The sequence below is a fragment of the Anopheles merus genome, chromosome 2R (genome assembly GCF_017562075.2).
Source record: "Anopheles merus strain MAF chromosome 2R, AmerM5.1, whole genome shotgun sequence".
In the NCBI taxonomy this organism is placed as follows: domain Eukaryota; kingdom Metazoa; phylum Arthropoda; class Insecta; order Diptera; family Culicidae; genus Anopheles; species Anopheles merus.
Window position 1 is genome coordinate 3,940,674 of NC_054082.1, and position 18,099 is coordinate 3,958,772.

General features: G+C 50.0%; 3 protein-coding genes across 4 annotated transcripts; all 3 read left to right on the top strand.

Annotated features, from left to right (window-relative positions):
• Positions 1-103: 103 nt before the first annotated feature.
• LOC121603633 (serine protease inhibitor A3K) lies at positions 104-17,719 on the top strand. Of its 2 annotated transcripts, none has more exons than XM_041932668.1 (7): positions 104-233; positions 14,592-14,867; positions 14,934-15,613; positions 15,682-15,852; positions 15,935-16,069; positions 16,139-16,324; positions 16,385-17,719. In XM_041932668.1, exons 2-7 carry the CDS (start codon positions 14,789-14,791, stop codon positions 16,667-16,669), a joined length of 1,536 nt encoding a protein of 511 aa, XP_041788602.1. In that variant the 5' UTR covers positions 104-233; positions 14,592-14,788; the 3' UTR covers positions 16,670-17,719. The 2 variants fall into 2 exon arrangements, with proteins under 2 accessions (XP_041788602.1, XP_041788601.1); XM_041932667.1 differs by lacking the exon at positions 104-233 and adding an exon at positions 4,420-5,171.
• On the top strand, positions 227-3,163 carry LOC121603634 (keratin, type I cytoskeletal 9). Its single transcript, XM_041932669.1, has 2 exons — positions 227-2,162; positions 2,255-3,163. The coding sequence occupies exons 1-2, from the start codon at positions 630-632 to the stop codon at positions 2,459-2,461; spliced, it is 1,740 nt and encodes a 579-aa protein (XP_041788603.1). The 5' UTR covers positions 227-629; the 3' UTR covers positions 2,462-3,163.
• LOC121603639 lies at positions 5,362-6,767 on the top strand. Its single transcript, XM_041932674.1, has one exon. The coding sequence runs from the start codon at positions 5,466-5,468 to the stop codon at positions 6,684-6,686; it is 1,221 nt and encodes a 406-aa protein (XP_041788608.1). The 5' UTR covers positions 5,362-5,465; the 3' UTR covers positions 6,687-6,767.
• Positions 17,720-18,099: the final 380 nt, after the last annotated feature.

Below are 18,099 nucleotides of genomic sequence, written 5' to 3' on the forward strand. Positions count from 1 at the left end.
GTGCTGGATTTAGGTATAAAATTAAAATACTGAATAAATTTTAAACAATTAAAAATTCCGTTCCATCAAATGTCATTTGTAAATTGACCGCTACACTCCCACTGTCACACTTTCGTGCATCGTCGCCATTTTTCAAAGCATATATTTACGAATCAAAAACAAACTTGGCCAAAAGCGGAAAATCTGGTTTCTTTTCCTGCGAAAACGTTGCACACGTCGCACAGTCGTGAATCGTGAGTATCGAACGTTTGCCCAAAGCTGTGAAACGTCGGGCTGGTGCATTTCATTCGTATTTCTTGCGGCAAAACACGCGTCCAGAGGGAAAATAACCTGTTCGCATCTCGGCGCTTTGTGCAAAAAGAAACTTTACCCGTGCATAACTCGGTCGTGGAACGATTTGTACCCTCTGATTCGGCTGATCGTAACATTTCCGGTGTGTTCTTTTCACTCCAGACGAACACACGGCAAAGACGATGTAGTCCCATTAGGGGGAATGCTCGCGTAAGGTTAGGTTGATAGCGTGTGTGTACTGAAAATCGAAAAACCTGTGGCCACTTAGGTCCGAAAGTTGACAAAACAAAACGCCCTCCTTCTCCAGGCCCCGACCGTGGTCTACTTTCCGCGGCACCATGATAAACGTCGGCGCGGTCACGGTGGAAGCCCACTACTCGACGAACTACGTCGAAAACTATCTCGATTCGGTCGAAAACCTGCCGGACGAGGTGCAGCGGCATCTGTCCCGTATTCGCGAGATCGATGTCCTCTACCGGAGCCATCTGCGGGACGTGAACAGTTACTACGAGCAATGGAGCCTCAATCAAGCGCAGGCTGCGACTGCGTCATCCGGAGCCACGAAAGGCAGCACAACTGAGACCGCCGCTCCGTCGACTACAGGCACGGGCACGACGGCTTCAACAGAGCAGAGCAACACGCTGAAGCGGGTCACCTCCCGGATACAGAAGAGTCTCATCGCAGCGCAGGAGTTGGGTGACGAAAAGCTTCAAATCATCCAGCAGCTGCAGGACCTGATCGATCACAAAACACGCCAGCTAGATCAGGATTTCGTCAATCTTGGCAACGAGTTCTTCGTGCGGCTGGATTATGCTCGCGACGATAAGACGCTCGATGGCGGTCGGGACGTCAATGGCACTAGTTTGGTCGGTGCTGCCGGTGGTAATGGCTCGAGCAACGGGCCGGGACAGTACGGAGTGACGGGCAATGGAACGGCCGGCGGATCGAACGGCTCCGGCGGTTATGGCAGTTCCGGTGGCAACGGTGGCAACGGAGGAATCGGTTCCAACTCGCATATCATGCACACGGCCAACGGCACGAGCGGTAACGGTGTCGGAAGCACACTCGGCGGTGGTAATGGTTCCGGAATGTACGGTGGAAACAACGGCAGCGGTTCACTGAGCAATGAGCGCAGCTCTAAAAGGGCCCGGCGGACGCGCAACGAGCAGACGGGTGGCTCGGCCAACGGTTCCAACACGCCCAACTCGATGTGTGGCGTTAGTGCGATGGATGTGGACCCGATCGAGGACGTTATTGGTGGCAGTGGAAGCGGCGTCGGGGGATCCGTTGGGTCGGGTGGCAGTTCCGGCAGCGGATCGGGTGGTAACGGCGGTCAGTCGGGCAGTATTGCAATCTCCGGTGGCAGCGGCGGAACGAACGTTGGCGGTGGCATTAAGCAGGAATCGGGCAGCGGAGGCAATGGTAGTGGAGGCAACGGAGGGGCGAGTGCATCGGGAGGCAGCCATAATAGTTTAAGCGGGTCCGGATCCGGCCAAGCGCAAAGCTCAACGCTGGGCGGGAGCGGTGCCAAGAGCGGCAACGGTGGAAACGGTGGTGCAAACAGTTCGAGTTCTGGCTCTGGAAGCAGCGGCAACGGTGGTAATGGCAATGGCGGCAATGGCGGTGCAGGTGGTACCGGCAGCAGCAGCTCTCAGCTAAACAGTTCCAACCAAGGCAGCGGCAAGAAGGGCACCGGAAGTGGCAATCACACGGGCAGTGGCAGTGGTGCCGGTGGTGCGAACTCGGGCAAGAAGAAAAAGCGCAAAACGGGCGGCCGTGGATCTCAGGCCACGAGGGAAGCTCGGGAAGATACGCCGGCGGCCGAAGAAACGATCGATCCGGACGAGCCGACTTACTGTCTGTGTGATCAGGTACGTCATTTGGAAGGGGGAAGGAAGAATTTAACAACACTCCACACATTGGTTCAATATTATTAACTAACCTACTTTCCTTTACTTTTCAGATTTCATTCGGCGAAATGATCCTCTGTGATAATGATCTCTGCCCGATCGAGTGGTTCCACTTCAGCTGCGTTTCGCTAATCTCGAAACCGAAGGGACGCTGGTTCTGCCCGAACTGCCGTGGCGACCGGCCGAATGTGATGAAACCGAAAGCACAATTCCTCAAGGAGCTGGAGCGCTACAACAAGGAAAAGGAGGAGAAAACGTAGATTGACAATGGGCAAGTTCTACCCCCGTTTCCAGCGCGACCGTAAGCAAGCACCAGCCGCCAAGTTTCCTCTCCCGCCGACTGACGAATGTCGTTCGGCTCAACAGAACATATTTTCATAAGCGTTAGGCAACAGTTGTCTTGTTTCGTGTTTTTAGGCTTAAGCTTTTCTTCTCATTTCTTAACCATATTTGGCTCTCCAGCGTGGACAACTAGACGAGGATGATCCGATTCGAGGCGCAGATAGGGAAGAACATTCTTTCTTTTTTCTTCTATTTTAATTGTTTTCATTTAGTTCGATAGATTTTATGCTATACAGAGCCTGCGCAATGCAAAATGGCGCTTCCTTGAGGGAAATCGTATTAAATTGTACTGTGTCAGTGATGAACCACTGCAAACAAATGGCTTTCGATGGTGGTCGAATGGACTGGAAAGGCAACACGCTTCTTTGGTAGGATTCTTTCTAGCATCGCAGCGCTCGTTTTGTCATTTGTTGTCTTTCAGCCACCACGCAGTACCATTTAGTAGTGATGCATGCAAGCAAACGTGCCGCGCCAAGAAGGATAATAAAATCGAAAACACAGTACACTATATTTATGACCAGGAATCAGTAAAGTAAGATTTTAGAAGGGAGGAAAGTTTGAAAGTAAGGCATTTTTGAAAGATGATTAAAGAAAAATTTTATCAATCGGCAGATTATGAAAAGAAAGCTTGCTTTAGGAGATTTTTTTCTGCACTCCGACACACATCCGACATACACATTTACGGATCTTTCCACATCAACTGCTTAACTGCAGTGCCACATGGCCATCCACCCTGCGTTCGAGTGACCGACGGGCAATGTTTATTTACCCTTCGATGCGTTTACGTTTGCGAACGCACGACGAAATAATAGCAACAATGTCGACGAGTGGTTATAGTTAGTGCCGAGCTGCCCGGGGCACGTTTCATTTCGTACGCCACACAAACAGTCGAAAGGGCATAACGGTTGATTTGAGGTTCGCATTCTTGTGCGAGCTTTGCTCAGTGATTGAGGGTTACAAAGTTTGCTCGAAAAGTTGCGGCGTTGTCCAATTCTATATCAGGTTCCCATCATAGTTCCCAGTCCGTCAATTAGCGGTGACAAATGGTTTAGTGATTTTGTTGTTGTTAATCCAGTTTGTTTGCCGTTTTAGGCACAACTTGGGCAACAGATTGTTTTTAATTACACTGTACCAACGTTGAACGGGGAAGCGACATACGACACAAGAAAGAGTTGCCCAATTTGCCTACATTGTGCTGATGCTAGAGCCCTTTTTTTCGATAATCATTCTCCCAGATATTAAACCGGGACATGCTTTGTGTGTTTGTGCATGCAAAAAACACCCACAAACCTGTTATTGAGACGCAATTGCATGCTCGAAGCGCGGCAGGAAGGCGAGCAGGCAGCGTCAACAACGTTTTTAATTTACCGCTGATTTTTTCGTTCCCTTCGTTAAGCAGAAGATATCGGACCCAAGTTGACCTATATTTTTTCTGAGGTGATCTTCCGAAAAGATCGATCGACCGACCCAACGGCAACTCTCCCTCGGATGACCCCAGCCCAGAATAGGCATTCTTTCAGCAAGTCATTCTATCATCCCTTTTACATCTTACGCTACTCCAAAAAAAAAGAAAGAGAAGCTTTCCACCCCAAAGCTTTCGTTGTGGTGCAGCTTTCGATGGTGATCGCGATCACGGTACCACACGTACGTTTGTTTGCTACTCTCGCTCACCGTTTTCTTCGCTTTCGTGTTTCGGGTACCGTTTGCTCGGTGCGGTAGTGCTGCGAAGAAAGCCGTTTGCCGAGAGAATAATGCTCACTTCGGCTGCACGCAACTCGCCGTGCCACAGCCGTGGAAGGGGTAGGTTGGATGGTCGGGGTCGGGACTGCAACGCCGAAGTGAACGCCGGCGTGCCAGCAGCGAACGATCGCACCCCGGCACAGTCCAACTGCGTCGCTGGGCGCGCTCGGCGGACGGTTTTCGATGTGTGCGCCCCTTTGGAGCTCATCCCTCATATCTCATCTCATCCTTTCGCGCTGCTCGCGGTTCCCGCAGAACCACGCGCGAGAGGGAGTTGCGCGAACCAGGAGAGCCCGACACCTGGGCAGCGTCCAGGCGGACCTGTTCGGGAACGGTCGCGGTGTATAAAACTCGATTCCCGCCCGCCGTTAGGTAACAGTCCATTGTGTAACGTTGCCGGGATCGCGAGCCATCCTGCAGGAACAGCCGTGCGAGTTTGTGTGCGCGTCTATTTTCCTACCAGCAAGTGAGCAGCAATAAGTGAGAACAACATCTAAAACATAAAAAAACAAACAGTGAACTACAGTGCTGAAGCAGGGGAAATTGGTGTTAATTGAAGAGCTTTGTACATCGATCACACGGACAACCACGCATGTGGAGAAAGTTCTGCTGCGGTGCGGGTTACTTGCGTACACCACATTAAACATTGTGTGTGGCATTTAAAATAAATATACTCGCGCCCTCCTCTCAGCTGCGCTCGCGGGCACGCCCGATGCCAGAGGTCGCCCCGACCGGACATTGAACGTGGAAAGAAGAAAGTTGTCGGTTGTTTATACTTCCGTCCGGAGTGGTGTTGTGGCTACCGTTTGTGACCGTTGGTGAAATAAAGTAACATACCCCTCCCGAGGGCAGCAGCAACAATGACCTCCGGAAATTCGATAACAATACGTAAGTTACTTTCATTTTTTGCAAATTAAATTACCTCCTGATAATTGAGTGGAGTGAGTAGGTGCAGGTTGTTAACGCGTCTCTTGTTTCGTTCGGCAATCCGGACCCGGAGATGAGAGGAGATTGCCTCTGATGATGATGTTATCATGATTGCTTGTGTAACGACGCGAAGATTCTCAGAGAACAACTTCTTCCAATATAATTAATCTTGTTGAAGGGTCTGCAAACACGTTGTGGGATATCTTGCAACTGAACCAATATTCGACCGATAGTATAAAGTCCTGCGCACCATCGATGCGTTTACCATTTTCCCATAAAATCAATCGGCTCCAAGTTACAATGTGTCGTGGCTTAAGTGCTGTGCTTATCTTGCTCATATCCCTTTCGGCGCAACTGCACGTTGTCGTTGGTGAAGAAGCTCCGAAACCGGAGAAGGAGATCTGTGGATTGAAAGTGGGTCGCTTGCTAGACTCGGTCAAGGGATGGCTATCAGTGTCGCAGCAGGAAAAATGTCCCCTCAACAAGTATTGCGAAAACAAGGTCCAAGCGGACCAGTACAATCTAGTGCCGCTTACCTGTATTAGGTGGAGAAGCCTGAATCCCGCTTCTCCCGCGGGATCGTTGGGCGGAAAGGACGTGGTGTCGAAGATTGATGCAGCTATGGCCAATTTTAAGACGCTGTTCGAACCAATGAAAGCCGATCTAGCCAAGCTGGAGGAGGAAGTTAAACGGCAGGTGCTAGACGCCTGGAAAGCGCTGGAACCGTTACAGAAGGAAGTCTACCGCAGCACGCTTGCATCGGGTCGAACCGAACGGGCCGTTTTCTACAGCTTTATGGAAATGGATGGCAACGTAAAGCTGGACAATTATTTCCAGCCTGCCAACGTCGAGGAACTGCTGAAGTACGCCTGGGCGTTGCCGATGCACAAGAAGCAGCGTAGTGTGTACGACCTGATCGGCCAGTTAGTGCAGTCGTCCAAGAGCCCAATGCTCGAGACGCTTCACGCGGTCGAGCTGGCCACTGTGGTCAATCCGGAGCTGGAAAACCGTGAGAACCTGCTGAACGACCAAGTGGTGCAGCTACGTGACAATCTGTACAAGAATTCCTTCGCCACGCTCGTGTCTATCGCAAGACACTTCCCGGACCACTTTGCCACTCTGAGGCAGCGTTTGTTTAAACTGCCCGATGGTTCCAAACCCGGTGCCGATACGCTTCCCAACATTGTCAACTTTATCGCCCAACTTCCCAGCGATGAGCTGCGGCTTAGTTCGATCGATTTGCTTCTGCAATCACTTACGGCTGAGAACGGTACGCTCGTTCAAGATCCCGAGTATGTGTACCGTCTGTCACAGCTGGCACACGCCATGCCCAGCCTGGTGGACGTGAAGGCTCATCCCGATCTACAGCAGAGCGTAGATGATCTGATGGCCAAATTCAACACCCCCATCGATGGCAAGACTTTCCAATACTTCCAGAACCTTGGGATCAGCCCGTCCTCCGCGGTCGCTACCTAAAGTGTGCTGCCCTGTTCGCTCAATAAAGCTATCTCCAATTACGGCGGGATTCCGTTTCGGTTGCATACACCGCCTGCCGATCACCGATCTTTATGTATCGCCCTTCCCCTACTTTCAAAAAGGTCTTCCCAGTGTGTCCAGAGAGTCGTCGAAACGTCCTTCCACCGTTTGCGTGTTCCACTTCGCGTTTGTGCATGATGCTCCCGCGTGCCGTCTCGATTGCATGTGAGATAATGTGTCGTGTCGCTGGCGGGCGCGGTAGATGCCGACAAGATGCGGCGGTCCGGGAATCCGCAATTATAACTGTACTCTTGCCCCGTCCATTATATGCCGGCCGGAGTTCGGTGTGGGTTACCACTCTGCCCTGTGGCTGCTTTCTGCCCCGATCTGCGCAAATCGAATAGAGAATCCTGCCCGTTTAATCTCCGGCTGCGGTGGCAAACCTTTGCGGGTGGTGTTTTCTCAGCTGAACATATAGGGTTGGGTTAAGCTTATTGAACAAGTTCTTGCTTTTTTCGTCGGTTTGTTGTCCATTTGTGTGTCCATTTCAACGCGTCGTTCGCACAGAACCTGTTTGCATGTATGTGCGGGGAGCATAGGATCGGAAGCAAAGGGCTCCATGGGATGCTGTGCCACTGGCAGCACAGAACGCGATCTTAAGGCACACATAGTGGGAGAGAGAGAGCGAGATAAAACGGCACCACACAACCTCCGGTGGGCTGCACAATGTGGGCACATTCATCTTTGCTCCCATTTGCGTTTGGACAGAAGTTGGCCCACGAAGAACCACCACGGGCAAAGCGGGTCAATAGCCCAAGCCGAACGGACATTGGGAAAGAAATAAACGGCCCGCTCTTGGCACAATCTCGAAAGCATCTCCGCGCGACCCCCCCGATCAAATCGGTGGGTCTCGATTGGACCATAAAAAAAGCGCGACGATGGCCAGCTCAAGAGAATGGATTATCCCCTCGGCGCTGATTACACTCCGTTAAACGGGGCTTTAGCATCGGCTGTCCAAATGCTGGGACGGAGACTGCAATTCACAGCCGCGATCGGGACTAGCAAAAACCCGGGCAACGGATGTGCTAATTTGTCAATTCACGACCACCACCACCACCTATCCCATCAGGTCCCCCCGCCACGATGAAGTTCTGGTCAACCCGGTTTCTTTTGGAGTTGTCTCCCGTTTGGCGTTTAAATATAAATTCCCTTTTCTTCTTTCTTTTTTCGACCCGCTGATCGTTCGAGCACTAATTAACGAAAGTAACGGTGCATAACCGAACGGTCTTCCTGTGGGTCGCATTCTTGCAAGTCGCTGCCCGGCATCACTTCCTGTGTTTTGGGGTTCCTGGGTGTGATGGAAATTGAAAATCTCCCAAAACACAGCGGACGCTTTTAGATAAAACAACTCGTTATGTTTTGATGCATCATAATGTGCCACAGATCGGTTGGATGAGCAGGGTAAACAGAAATTAACCAACCAAATAGAGCAGTGAAAATTATACCGCAGAACTTCCAAATTATAGGGACGTTTTGATGAGACTGACTGGGCCATGATACATTCACCAAAATATTGGTTTTCTAGATCACGATCACGTAGACGTCGCCTTGTCTTCGCCTTTAACCTTGCATGTACACAGTGCATTCATGCTCGAGGCAGCTTTTCCTGGTCGCTCGTACCACCGTACCGGAAGACGACACCAACTACGTCCATTTGCTTGTTAACAATATTGAATATTTTAACGCATCATCACCCGTTTGAAAACACTGGTATCCTTCGCGCGAAGGTCTAACACCTCGTTAAATTGCCCCGCCGGAGGCGAAAGGAACAACTGTCCACCGATAGTTTGACACACATAGCCGCATAGCTAGTGTACCCCGAACCTGCCCAAGCGAGGAAGTAAGCGTAACCCACCCGCCTCGCAGTAATTGACGCGCGATCACGATCGAGTGGACCTCGATTTAATGGGTCATGGTCGTCAAAAGACACAAACATCGGGCCCGCAACGGTACACTGTCTCTCAAGTAGCAGCAACAACCGCTGCCCACCTTACCGGAACTAAAGGGGGGGAAGAAGTTCGCGCCACGATCGCTTCGGGAGAACTTCTGGCAAAGAAGTCAACATCGATTAAGGTCAGCAGGCGGCAGCACACCCTCTTCTGCTGCCCACACGTACGCAAATAAAACCCCCCGTTTGGTGACGACGAACCGTTCCGAAGTTCAATAAACTGATCGTGAAACCGATCCCAAGAGAAGTCACTGCACACCGCCTGGTAGGTGGGTAAAATGGGCCAAACGGTAAGCCAACCAGGCTTGGGCGTTGTTTCGGGTAGAACAACACGCAACCAGTGCTGACTGGTAGGAGGAGAAATTGTACGACTGATGGAGCCGTTTTTTTACGAGTTTCACCTACATTTCTCGTGCTCCGGGAGTGGTTTGTTGTGTTGTTCTTCAGCGCACCTCTTCGTGCGCACCTCATTCTTATGTTCTCGGGCTTCTTTTCGACATCTTCGCTAGAGCCTGTACACTACAAAGGCAAGCGGCAGCCTTTGGTCGGCACACGGGATAAAAATTAGCTTACCAACCAAGCGTAATCGTGTGGGGATTGATTGATCTAATAAAACATAACCATCGGGATTTGATGTCCGATGCGGTTCGTAGCAGCACACGTCTGGTTAGCACACACACACACACCTGCGGCCTCATTGCGGCGCAACAGCAGGCCGTTGGGAAATGAGAGCGTCTTCATCCACACACAGCGTTGTTAGCAAGCCCAGCGCCGTCCATCAGCTGGTTTTCGATTGAGCTCGGGGTGGTGGCCTCCGCCACAGATACCGAACGAGGTACCCTGCAACGTCTCAGGTGTGTGTAAGGCTAGTGAGCTTTCATGTTTTTTCATCATCATCACACCAGCGCAGCGCTAAAGGGCCGCAACCAGTGTTCGTTCGAGCAACGGGCGAACATGTTGCCCGGGTTTCCCGGTTCGAAACATGGCAGGGTCGGTTATGTTGCACCAATTGGAGCTAATCGTGGAGCAGCAGCGTAGCAGGGAAAGTTCTCGATTGTTGAGCGGAGCAAAGAAAAACTGGGGAAGAAAGAGTTAACAGAGCTTGGCTGTTAATTTTCCAACAAGCAGCACAGATTGATGTTTACAATTTAATAAGAAAATTCCCGTTCACAGGCACGGAGGTTGTTTTCGCACATGATTTATTATACTGTAATTATGCTGCAAACCCATACTGACGTCACAGACGACCACAGACAAACCCAGCCCGATAAGACAATGAAAAACCAACAGCTGACCGAATGGAATTGCACACACAAAAAAGCGGATTTTCTTTCAATTAACGCTTAATAGCTTCATTTTATCTGCGCATTTCAAACAGGGGTTTTTTGTGCAATTATCACCCGCTTTGTGGGGAGGGTTGGTCCAATCAGCTGAACCTCCCAAAGCCACGCCCCGATCGCTTTTCCGATCGTTGGTCAATTGCTTTCCTTTGGCTGTTTTGTAACTTTTAGCAGTACGCCACTGTGGGAAAAGCCGCTAAGCCAGCCACAGTGCGTCGTCGTGCGAAATCCCGATACCATAAATCCACCTGCCCCCACCCGCCCACCGTTACAGCCACCACCAACCAAAGTGGTCGTATTATAAACTGCCTCCTTTTTATATCATTGCTGTAAGGTTCGCACCTAAACAGCGCAATGGTGGAAAAAAGCGCATTAAATCATCGTTTCATCACACTTTCGCTCTTATTTTAGGGGCGCTTTTTTGGAGGCGAAGACAGCGCAATGAACGCAGGTGGTGCAGGGGTGGGCTGAGGAAAACGAGAGCGTTTGAAAGTATGTGAAGTGAAGAGCTGCTTGGAAGCTGCTGTCGCTTTTTTTGGCTTTTTTTGGAGATCTAGCATGATTGAAGCAATGTTGGTTTTTCGGTGAATGTGCGTGTTGGGAGTTCCGAAATTGAATGGAAACGGTTTCGGAAAAAACGCGCTGCACAGTGAAACAATGATGCTCTAATTTCCCGACTGCTGTGGAGACATCGAAACGATCGCTTGAACAAATAATGGCCTTCCCTGGTCAAACCGATGACACTCCGAGTGGCTTAATCGCAGCCGGATCGGTTTCACTGATGACACAGCAGCGCTGCAGGGGAGGGAGGAGGTTGCTTAAATAGATGAAATTTTCCCGCACTTTCTATGGCGAAGGAAAAGCCATTCTTTCATATGTTTTTACACCACATCACCACCACCACTCGCCTCCGAGCGCGAGGGCCGGCCAGATGGTAGAAAGAAATGCAACCAAATTTGGTCGGAACGCTTGGCCAGCGCGGTTGGAAAGCAGCAGCGGTGGAAAGTCAAAAAATCATAAGCTTCACCCACCGCCGTTTTGGGGTCTTCGAGAAAGAGAGAGGGTGGTGGAATTCGAAACGGTCCGCACCCTTGGCCACGGGACGGAAGCTTTGCACAACAAACAGCTTCACCCACGATCTCGCGCATCGGAGGCATCTCCGCGCCTTGCATTCAACCGTGACCACCGAACCGTGACTCGGAACGCAAATCGCGCATGGTGGTGAACGGTATCGGAACGTGGTTGTGGCGTTGTGTTGGTTCGTTGGTTCGGCATCGCGATTGCGCACCTGTCTGACCATGACCAAATGGCTCGGATCGCGCAAGAAAGATGAGATGATCCGTGGCCCTGCTGCAGCCGGAGTATGGTGGGCGGTGGTGTTTGTGGTCAAAACAACCCTGCCCGCAAGTGCAAGAGGGATGCAAATGCACCGCCAAGTACACGGGATTGACCCGTGTACCCGGGTTGCCTAATCGCGTTTTGTCGTTCGCTGCTGTTTTCGAACAATCTATCAGGCATAACGCGGCCGATCGTTTAACGGTTGGATGGACGGAGAATGCAAAAAAAAACACCATAAGACAGCCGCTTAATCTTGTTTTAACGAGGCAAAGTATCTGCCAGCTAGGGGACATCGTTGAGCTGTGTCAAATTGCTGATAGTGAAAGTAACGCTAATTGAATGTTTCTGTCGTTTACAGCGTCATTTCTGTCCTACCCTGATTGATTGCCATTGTATGCTCTTTGCGCTTCATATTGGCAAACCATTTTCTTGCACAAATCAATGCCACAACTGTCCCTAATTAATGTCCTGAGCCAAGGTTTAGCTTCTGATGTTTAGACTAATGAGCCTTAAATGGAACAGTTCTTTCGTGCTGCCAATAAATTCCACCAAACAAAGCAATCTCTCTCCATCCCGGATACTGTAAATTGCACACACACATAAACCTTTCACACCATCACGATTCCGCGCACGTACAGCGCAACTGATCACTTGCGCAGCTTTGCCATTTTGCATCCCAAAAACCCCCTCTCTCAGAGTTCAAACTGACCTGTCGTGTCGGGCGGCGGCAGCGTGGAGCGAGAAACCACGTGATGAACCTTTCCGCCCCCCAAATGCAAAGTCAGCTTTCACTCGCGGAAAAAAACGACTAAATAAGCTATGTTTTGCCTGGCCGCGAGAGGGCCGGGTGATTGTTTTACCTCTTGTCCCAGAGAATTGGTGTCATGCCGCGTGCGATCAATCGCTGCTAGTTGCTTTAAGGACGTTCGCGCGGAATTGTGAAAAGAAATGCGTCACCGAAAGCTTCACACCACTGCCTCGATGCTCTTGCTTCTTTTTCTTCTTCTTGAGAGCGTGAAAGAAAAAAATTGAACCCAAAAATTCAAAACCACGAAGGGAACGAGAAGTGCAAAATGCAAAATAACCAAAACTCAAAGCTCAATCACCGCGCGTTAGCTTTCACCACTCTGTTCGCACGCACCGTCCGCCGTTGTTCTTGGCGGATTTGCCTTTGTCCTTTTCCTTTTTGGAAAGCATCGGCGGGGGGTTTTGTTTGTTTCAATTGAGCAACTTCCCTTCCGGAGGGAGGGAGGGTGTGATGGGCTGGTAAGTCACAATATTTGTCCATGTCGAGATTTATGGGCCACCCGCGGAGTGTATTTGGAGCGGTGCATTTATTTTGCCCAAAATTTATGAGCTTCCTGGATTGGAGCGCGACTCTGGACGGTACTACAGCAGTCGCTTGCAAAATAGAAAAGACCTCTTGTCTGTCCAAATAACCACACACACACACACACACTTTCTGCTTGTATTTTCCAATTTCACCACCAAACAGCAAACTCCACACGTGGTTGAGTTGTTGATTCGCGTTTAGCAGCAACAGCAGCTGGGAAATAGCTTCCCATTTTTCATTTAAACATTCGCCTTGTCAAACGGTTAGTCAATCATGCTCACACGGACTTTCACCGCGCGGTTAATCGAAATTGAAATCGATCCCAAGCCCGATCGGATCGGAACACCAATCGAAAGCTGAATTCCACCGTGGATGCATTTCAATCGATCGATCGATCGATTGCACTGGCCAGGGGAGGTTGCCATCATTAACACCTACTTTTCGGGCACATTCGTCAGGCACAAATGTTGAGACAGCAAAACTGTACCACAACCAATTTCGAGCGGCGGAGAAAGGGCGGATGCGTTGGGAACTTGTTATCTAAAATAAAGATTAGCTGTTGGCTTTCCTTCCTAGCTCATTCTTGCTTCATTCTGCGGTTGATTTGCTCCGATTACAGGGCGTACATCTGTTCCCAACCAAGTGCCCTCCCCAAACCCAAAAACCCAACGACTTTCACACGAAAGTCTAACCACCGTGAGTGCCGTTATCAGCGGTTTGTTGTGTGCCTCATGGGGCACCCATGAATAAATCACCGTCGACGTCTTCCACATTTGGGACCGGGACTTATATACGCGGCTGCCAAACGCGATCTGTCCGTTAGACTACCCCCTCACCCGGTCTAAGCTTCCTTCACCCCGCTTCTTACAGGCCGTTGTTAATTCATCACGACATTCAATTATCTTTCTAGCGCAGTGGCAGAACACAACACGAGAGCTAATTTTCTTCTCCACAGTTTTGAAGCGTCAAAGAAAAAGAAATCAAACCCCGAAGCTGGAACTCTTCCGTGTGGCGTTTAGATGGAGCGATTTGAATTAATTTGATCGCATACAGCCTCCACTTATTGCCCCGCTAAGAGATTGCGTGCGGTGTGTGACTTTATTTCAATTTTTTTTTATATCGCCCCTTTATATCCGTTCCGCTGCATTTGGCTGGCGGCCGAAACGTGCAACAGTGGCGAGATGTGTGTGTGTGCTTGGGTGTGGTAATGACTCTTTTTCTCCCTCAATTGTTTTTCCCCCCGAATCGGGTTGTATCATTCATATTAAATGGAGAGAGAGAAGGAAAAACTCCAAACATGATGCCGGCATTGCGGGTTTCCGGACTTTCACCCGGCTGTTCGGGGGGGGTGCCCGGGAGTTACGAATCAAACCGGCGAACGCCGTCGCCGTTGGATAATGATGCCGGGGAGCAAATGGGTGTGAAAAGGAAACTGTCATCCAGCTGGGTGCGGTGGTACAAATCGCTCATAAGTATGACCACAATCTGCGAAACACACCCAGTGATGTTGGCTTCGGTTGCCATTCGGTTACCCTCCATTGCAACGCGGCCCGCACGTGATTCTACACTAGCTGATTATGATGTGATTTTCCGACAAAATACGATGGGAACTGCCAGCCGCATTATGTGCGAAAGCATGTCGTTGCGTACATAAATTGCCGCAACGTAAGCGAAACATTCTCCCGCTGGGGAAATCCCTTGCCGCGGGGGAAAACTCATCACAAAATTAGTACTCTCCCGTGAGCGGGTGCGGCACGAAACAGGTGGGATGGAGTTTCACCTGCGGCAAGCCGTTGCAATCATTCATGTTTAATTGATTCATTTTTTGTTGTTGCTCCCCCTCCCCGACTAATGCATCATTTCGATTGTCTTTCTCCCGTCCGCAGTGGTTTGCGCCTTGCTCGCCGTGGTAACGCCTGCCTGTAACGCTTTGCCGAAGCAGCGTTACTCGCGCGATGGCGGCGAGCCGCGCAGTTTGGTTGGTGTCACGACTAACATCATCACGAGCAGCTTGCTGAAGGGAGCCGCCGAAACGTCCGGCAACCACGTGTTTTCGCCGATCGGCTTTTCCTCGATACTGGCCATGATCAGCGAAGGGGCGGAAGGTCAAACGCTGAAGGAGCTGTACGACGTGTTCAAGTTTCCCACGGACAGGGATTTGGGTAAGTGTGACACGCTGGCTTCTCTTCCAACACAAGAGCCCGTTTCTATCCCCTCCTCTCTTTCAGTTCGCAAAGCGTTTGATGTTTCGCTCAAGCGTTTGAGCGGCCAAAATCCCACGGACGAGCCGCAGTTCAAAACCTGGTTCTACATCTACAAAAACAACAGCGTGCTGCAGGCGTACAAGGATGTGCTGGAGCAAAACTACGCCGTAGAGGTGCGGGACATCGAGCGGAATGATTACAACTTCGACGAGCCCAAAACCTCCCTCGACCCGGTGGTGGTCGAGGAGGAGATCATCGAGGAGAGCAACGGTCCCGACGGTGACAACCTCGTGCTGGAGCAGGGTAGCAACAATAGCAACAGCAAGGATATTGTTGACTTCGAGGTGCTGAAGATCAAGTCGGCCCTACCGGTGGAGGACGAGCTGCGGACGGACACTGGCATCAGTACCAAGTACGACGAGATCGACGATGAAAACCCAAAGTTTGACAAGAACATTGACGACAAGGAGTACGTCGATCCGACCAAAATCAAGGAAGAGCTGGCGAAAAAGAAGATGGAAGCGATGAACGAAGTGGGGGCCGACGCTGACCTTGACGATGCTAAGGTGAAGAAAACGCCCGACTCGATCGATCGTGTCGATGATGAGCAGCCCGAAAAAATGTCACTATCGCTGAAGAAGCTGGGTTTGGACGATGAGCAAGAGGTCATGCAAGCGGTCGAAAGTCAAGGCTCACGAAGGAAGGTACGATACGGAAATTGAGAAGGTTTGAGGTGTCTATTAATTACGGAAAAACTCGTTCTTTATTGCAGTTCAACGTTCGCCGATCGTTCCTAACCGGAGACATAGCGTCGGCCCTGAGTGGAAACTCTTTGGTTGGACGAAAGGCGAATCTTCAAGACGATGAAGAGCAGGTCAACGAATCCAAGATGCTGCTGTTCAACGGTCTGTACTATAGGGGCAGCTGGGCTACGCCATTCCAGGTACGGGAGATAACGATACGAAAGATAAGAGATAACATGAGAATATGTTGTGGTAACAATATTTCCATTTCCTGCTTCGCAGCAACTTCGCACAGAGGAAAGCAAATTCTTTACCAACACGGACGAACGACCAGTCATGATGATGCGATCGCAGGGTACCTTTGGTGTGGGAAAGGATGAACAGCTGGATGCCAAGTTCTTGGAGCTACCCTACAATGTAAGTCCGTGGAATCAATATCCACTCAACGGAATGTGTACTAATGTTCCATTTTCATCTTCCCCACAGAACTCCCGCTATTCGCTTCTGCTGATGGTTCCCAACAACAAGGACGGGCTGAAGGAGCTCATCAAGAACTTCAACCCCGATACCCTCAGCACCGTGCAAAAGTCGCTGGTGCAAATGCCGGTCCAGATCTGCATTCCCAAGTTCCGCATCGATACCACTAGTCGTGCTGAGAAGCCACTGGCAAAGGTAAGCCTCGGCCAAGCATTCCAAAGCTCACAGTTGTGATCGCAATTTCGTTCCCCGCAGCTTGGACTCATCACCATGTTCACCTCGAAGGCGGACCTGAGCGGCATTACCACCGAGCAGAAGATCCACGTCGACGAGCTGGTGCAGCACGTGTCGATCCGCGTCGACGAAGGTTCCAGCAGCGAGAACGCCCTGTCGGCGACGAACATTGTCGAGGCGAAAACGATCGACGACGAGCAGGAGCAGTTCACCGCCGACAAACCGTTCCTGTTCTTCGTGCGCGACGTCGTGGACGATATCGTGATCGTTGCTGGCAAGATCACGGACATCCCGTACGTCGACTAGAGGAGTAACTGTTCCCCCGCCCGCCGGAATGAAGGCACTGTCCAGCATTCGTAGTTTTTAGCTTTCCTAAATTACGGTCCACTACCCTCATAGTCAGTACGTGATAGAACGGCCTGCCCGTTCTATCCGCTTATGGCCGAAGTGTACAACGATTGCTAGGTACAAACGCCTAGCAAGTATCCTCCTCTTCGGTTGGCGATAGTTAGAGCTTATATTGAGCTCGATTTATTCGCTGCACATCCCTGTTGCATAGGGGGCAAATACTCCATCCGAACCTTTTGGGCCGTTTCGTTCCCGCCGTGATATTTCACCATGGCGACTGAAGCATTGAACAACATGAACAACATTTTTATAATTTTCACTTTTTGAGAATGCCGGTGAGATACTTCCAGCAAGCCTATATATAGGTATTCCTGTGCCTGCAAGATGATCCCATTTAGATAGACATTCAGCTACGAATATCCCCCACCCTCAACGATCAACGGACGAGACAGTGTCCAATTAAATCGATGATTTAATTACACCTCTCTCTCTCTCTCTCTCTCTCTCTCTCTCTCTCTCTGTCCTCTAATACTGCACATACACATCTCTTCTTCTGGAGCCGTTCCGAAGGCTCCACTAGATGACGATGAAACGACGTAGCTGAATGCGTAACGATGCGTCCGGATGCGACCCCGTTTTAATAATCGATCTCACGAAAGCGACCGTCACGCCAACATGATCGTTTCAAGATATGGTATCTTCGGTACAAAAAGTATTTTGAAATCGTACTCAACCGTTTGGCACCGACTGGTTTCGCGCATCGATTACAAAGCCTAGAGCAACATGGCGGGAACGATTTGGTTTAAATTATGCAAGAGGATGATAGACCAGCACAACAGGTAGCAATCGTACGGATGTATAGAGCATGTAGTGGCCGCAGTTAGTATGTATAGATGCCTAGGTAGAGCGATTATTTATGATTATTTAATGTAAACCAGGACTAATTTTATCTGTACCATTCTCTTAATAAAAACTGTACACAAAGTGTGCGTGTACGCAAAATCAAAATGCATGCAATTAACGATTTTGTTTGATTTGGGTTAAAGAAAAACTTATAAACTGTTCACAAATATATGCATCTTTTGTTGGGTTCACTGTGACTTTGTCCTTAATCAGCAACGACTTTCATAATCTTTGTGTTGAATTCATGCTACCATGAATGTTTCACAGATTGGCTTATTTGCATAAAACTATAGCGCTCAGGCGCGCCTCTCCATCACAAACTAGTTCTAGTTGTGCTAACTACTTTTGAGCGCGTTCGTTGAAAATAGGAATTTCCATCTTGAGTTTCCAAAAACATTTAAAGAACCCGTTCGTATCAGATTGCAGATAATCCCTACGCATATTAATATTGCGGAACCATCATCAATAGCTTACCATCGCAACGG